This window comes from Myotis brandtii, unplaced genomic scaffold (assembly GCF_000412655.1).
Source record: "Myotis brandtii unplaced genomic scaffold, ASM41265v1 scaffold601, whole genome shotgun sequence".
Classification (NCBI taxonomy): Eukaryota; Metazoa; Chordata; class Mammalia; order Chiroptera; family Vespertilionidae; genus Myotis; species Myotis brandtii.
Window position 1 is genome coordinate 2,295,247 of NW_005370276.1, and position 5,511 is coordinate 2,300,757.

The window sequence follows — 5,511 nt, forward strand, 5'->3', positions numbered from 1 at the left end:
GCCGGGACCCCTTCCTTGCCTGTGTTTCTCCTGGGAGCGGCGAGGTCCGGCGACAATAAAGCCTCTGGAATCTGACCGGAGCGGGCAGTGCGAGCACTTTGGGCCTTTCTCTCGCCGCGTGGCAGGCCGGGAAAGGCGAGCACCTGGCCTTGGGGCGCCTGTCCCGATCCTCTTTTTTTTTAAAAAGTATATCTTATTGATTTTTTACAGAGAGGTAGGGAGAGGGATAGAGAGTTAGAAACATCGATCAGCTGCCTCCTGCACACCTCCCACTGGGTATATGCCGGCAACCAAGGTACATGCCCTTGACCGGAATCAAACCTGGGACCCTTCAGTCCGCAGGCTGACGCCCTATTCGCTGAGCCAAACTGGTCGGGGCTGTCCCGTCCCTCTTGTACAGGTGTTATTTGCACCCCAGAACCATCAGCTGAGAACCCCGATGCATCTGTGACACGGCCCTCCACGCCTGCACACATGTCGGGAGCACCTAAGTGCACGCACTAACACCTTCACCCCCATGGTGCCCCGCTGCTCAGGGCCTTTGGGACCCCGGGGCCTGTCAATCACTGCCCCAGGTCTTGGTCCTGATCAGAGAAATCTGGGGAATCGCAAAGGAGCTAAAGGCTCTGACAAGTCCTGCAAGAAACATCTCATTTAATTTTTTTATTTTTAAAAAATATATTTTATTGATTTTTTTACAGAGAGGAAGGAAGAGGGATAGAGAGTTAGAAACATCAATGAGAAAGAAACATCCATCAGCTGCCTCCTGCACACCCCCTACTGGGGATGTGCCTGCAACCAAGGTACATGCCCTTGACCAGAATTGAACCTGGGACCCTCCAGTCCGAAGGCCGACACTTTGGTGTGTCTCCAGCTCGTTTCAGCAGATGGCCCATGGGTCACCGCCCTACCCCCTTCTCCCACCCCCAGGGCCCTGTGTCGAGACACAAACTTGAAGACCTACCCAGCCTGGAAGTGTAGGCTCCCTCCCAGTGTTCCCTCCTCTACTCCCTGCCTGTGAGGCCAGGAGCCAGTCCCTTCCCTGCTCTGAGCCTCAGTTCCTCTTCTGAACACAGGCACACTCACCCCTACCTTGTGTGGTTCTTGGGGTGTTCAGGTGAGCCCAGGAAGTGAGTGAGCACTTGGGAAATGGTGGAGCATGAGCCACGCGATTCCTCCCCTTCCCCACCGCTTTTCATACCTTTATTCCCTGGGGCAGGGGGGACACCCAGAAATCACCCCAGTGTCTTCCCCCAATACTGGCATCAGGGTCCTGACTCTGACATGATCCTAGAAACCAAGAGATCATGACGTTTCTTCTTCCCTTCCCTCAGCTGTGGCACCAACCAGCCTAAAGTGTCACCATTGGGCCAACCAGTGACAGTCACCCCTGTCATTTCCAAAAAGGGGGAGCACCACGCCCCCTCCAGGTGGAGAGTGAGAGGTGGGTGTGTGAGGGGGTGGCCTCTGGTCAGGAAGACGTCAATCATGGGACTGAAGACCTCGCTCAGAATTCTTGCCCCTAAGCTCGCTTTCCAGGCTGGAGGTGGGGCAGCAGAATGTCAGGCAACCACAGGGCAGATGAGGCAGATGTTGAGTTCCTGCCATTGCCCAGGAGGGGTTCACCCTCACAGACTTGACATTCTGGGCAGTTCAATGGCTATCCTTGCCTGGACTCGGGAGCCAGAAGGCCCAAGTTCTGGTCCTTCCTACTGGGCCGATGTGAGTGAGACATCTCTCCTGACACTGCACTGGTCAGCCAGACTGGGGCACCACTGTGGGGCAGGGCAGGGCTGGGTATAAGCAACTCCGTGCACCCAGCATACCCTGGCACATGGGAGCCCCTTGAATGAAGCCTTGAGGATGGCTGTGTGGGGCCAGGTTGGGGACCCTGAGATGAGTCGGATCTCGAACTGCTTCTCTCTCTTCCTGGCAAATCCCCAGGCTTGCACAGGTCCGAGGCTTTCCCCATCACACCCTCCATCACGCTAGATGCCTAGGAACAAAGACCCGGGGCACACAGAGGGGTCCGAGGTGGTGAGTGGAAGGCATTTGCAAGGAGTTTCTACATCAGCTCAGCTCGCCTACATACAGCGTTCCGGGTTTATTCCTGACTCAGGTCTGCCTATGGGACCCCTTACCCTCCCAGGCCTGCCAAGGGCCAGCTTTTGCCAGTGCCCCCTCCCTGGCTCTCGGCGAGGAGCACCTGCTCTGAGAGCCGGGAGCCGCGGACCAGAGGAAGCCTCAGCAGCTATTAGGGACCCAGGGAAGTGGTGGAGGAAGGGCCCAAGGCCGGAGATGACCCGGCCTGGAGCAGAACTAGCACTGGTAGCCACAGAGGCTTGTCAGGACTACAAATCCCAGGCGGCTGAGCGACAGGCCAACCGCCACATTTCCCGGCAGCCATTGGGTGCCTCACGCAGGTCCTTCCGCAAGCCCCGCCCTCTCCTCCTACGTGGGGATCGCCTACATTTCCCAGCAAGCTTAGGACCCCGCCCTTCGCAATGAAGACAGAGCTCAGCAGTGTCCAATCAGAGTTCAGACCCCTCAACCCATCGGGGCTCGGCCTGAGGTACTATGGGAAATGTAGTCCGGTCACGCGTTAAGCGGTAGAAAAACCCAAAGCCTCAAGAGTCCAACTTTTGTTTAGACTGTAACTAGCGCTCAGATCTTTCCTACAAGCTTTTTTTTTTTTTTTTTCAAATCAACCCATCGGGGCTCGGCCCGAGGTACTATGGGAAATGTAGTCCGGTCACGTGTTAACCGGTAGAAAAACCCAAAGCCTCAAGAGTCTAACTTTTGTTTAGACTGTAACTAGCACTCAGATCTTTCCTACAAGCTTTTTTTTTTTTCTTTCAAAATACGGATGGATTTCCATGGGTGGGTCATAACCATTTTTAAAATAAGTGAAATAGGTTCAAGGAAAATGGTTAGAAATAGTTATTGAGCCCCCGCCAGCATGGCTCAGTGGTTGAGCATCACCTATGAACCAGCAGGTCATGGTTCGATTCCCTCAGGGCACATGCCTGGGTTGCAGGCTCCATGCCCAGTAGGGGGCCTGCAGGAGGCAGCCAATTAATGATTCTCTCTCGCCCTGACCGGTTTGGCTCAGTGGATAGAGCGTCGGCCTGTGGACTGAAGGGTCCCAATGAAGACAGAGCTCAGCAGTGTCCAATCAGAGTTCAGACCCCTTCAACCCATCGGGGCTCGGCCCGAGGTACTATGGGAAATGTAGTCCGGTCACGTGTTAACCGGTAGAAAAACCCAAAGCCTCAAGAGTCTAACTTTTGTTTAGACTGTAACTAGCACTCAGATCTTTCCTACAAGCTTTTTTTTTTTTCTTTCAAAATACGGATGGATTTCCATGGGTGGGTCATAACCATTTTTAAAATAAGTGAAATAGGAAAAAAATAAAAATAAAAAAATAAAAAAAGTGAAATAGGTTCATGGAAAATGGTTAGAAATAGTTATTGAGCCCCTGCCAGCATGGCTCAGTGGTTGAGCATCACCTATGAACCAGGAGGTCATGGTTCGATTCCCTCAGGGCACATGCCTTGGTTGCAGGCTCCATGCCCAGTAGGGGGCCTGCAGGAGGCAGCCAATTAATGGTTCTCTCTCATCACTGATGTTTCCAGCTCTCTCTCTCTCCCTTCCTCTCTGAAATCAATAAAAATATAAAATAATAAAAACAAAGGCAAACGTATTACAAATATTCGCTCGTGTGGCTCTGTTCCTGCGTTGTTGCCATGGAGTGGTGTTCTCTGGGGCAGACACTACAGCGAATTCGCTTTGTTCTGGCTGACGTTTGTGCATTTCACAAATGAGCATCTGTGTTTCCATGTTCTGCTATTTTTTTTTTCAAATATATTTTTATTGATTTCAGAGAGGAGGGGAGAGGGAGAGAGAGAGAGAGATAGAAATATCAATGGTGAGGGAGAATCATGGATCAGCTGCCTCCTGCACGCCCCCTAGTGGGGATCAAACCCACAACCCGGGCATGTGCCCTGACCAGGAATAGAACCGTGACCTCCTGGTTTACAGGTCGCCGCTCAGCCACACCGGCCGGGCACCTGAGGATATTTTTTTCATTGATTTTTAGAGAGAGTGGAAGGGATGATGTTCTAACCACCTGAGCTACTGGGCCAGGGCAGAAGTTTCTTAATTTTAATGTAGTCAGTTTTCCAAATATTTATGCTGGGTACTTTTGGGGACTCTTTTAAGAAGTCCTTCCCTACCCCAAGGTGATAAACACATTGTCCTTCATTATCTTCTAAAAGATTTGACTTCCACATTGAAGTCTTTAATCATCTGAAGTTTTGTGTGTATGTGTGTGTGTGAGGTGTGATGTAGAGATCCAACTTTATTTTTTCCCATAAGGATGACCAATTATTTTTATTTATTTATTTATTTTTAAATAATAAAATTTTTAAGTCTTTTTAATTTCTTAAAGATTTTTCGATGTAATTTCTTTTTTAAAAATACTTTTATTGATTTCAGAGAGGAAGGGAGAGGGAGAGAGAGATAGAAACATCAATGATGAGAGAGAATCATTGATCAGCTGCCTCCTGCACGCCCCACACTGGGGATCGAGCCTGCAACCCAGGCCTGTGCCCTGACTGGGAATAATCGAACCCAGGACCCTTCAGTGTGCAGGCCGATGCTCTATCCATTGAGCCAAACCAGTTAGGGCGACTTTCAACATTTTTACTAGGATGCGTCTGACTGTGGGTCTGTTTATGTTTATGCTACTGGAGTTCACTGAGCTTCCCAGATGTGTCCGTTAGTGCGATTTGGAAAGTTTCAGCCATTACTTCTTCAATTTCTTCCCTGTTCCTTTCTCTCCCTCCTCTCCTGGCACGTCCATGATGCCTACGTTGGTCTGCGTAATGGTGTCAACCACAGCCATGGTCTCTGCCAGGGACTTTCTGTATTTGGGTTCAATATTTAAAAACATAGAACGGCTAGGGGGAAAGAACTGCCTATTCATCATGCCAAGCCAGGGCCCGCATGAGGTGGGGTTCCTCAGTCACCCCGTTTCCCAGCTGAAGTGCCCAGGGGATGATGGGAACCTTAAAGTTTGCAGCCTCTCCCCTGGGAGGCTGCAGGGCCCTGCACAACCTCGCCTCTTCCTCCAGGACGTCTTCCTGGTGTGGCCTCATCTCAATCGCTCCGTGCAAGACACCTGGTTATTTCCCCATATGCCTTCCACCCTTCCACCCTTCCTTTCCAGGAAGACTTCTGTTTTATTTTTTTTAATTTTTATTTTTTATCTTTAAATTCTTTATTAGTTAAGGTATTATAAATGTGTCCTCATCTCCCCCATTAACCCCTATCCTCCCCAGTCCCCCACTCATGCTCTCATCCCCCTGTTGTCCATGTCCATTGGTTTGGCTTATATGCATGCATACAAGTCCTTTGGTTGATTTCTTCCCCTTATCCCCACCCTCCCCTACTTTCCCTCTGGGGATTAATAGTCTGATTGCTGTTTCTCTGTCTTTGGATCTGTCCCTG

General features: G+C 50.6%; 1 protein-coding gene across 1 annotated transcript in view; it reads left to right on the forward strand.

Annotated features, from left to right (window-relative positions):
• Window positions 1–956, forward strand: part of CLEC11A (C-type lectin domain family 11, member A) — a 3,364-nt gene extending 2,408 nt beyond the window's left edge. Inside the window, exon 4 of the mRNA XM_014550456.1 lies at window positions 931–956. Within this exon, the coding sequence (XP_014405942.1) occupies window positions 931–956 (26 nt within the window). The remainder of the gene's footprint in view (window positions 1–930) is intronic.
• The last annotated feature ends 4,555 nt before the right edge of the window (window positions 957–5,511 follow it).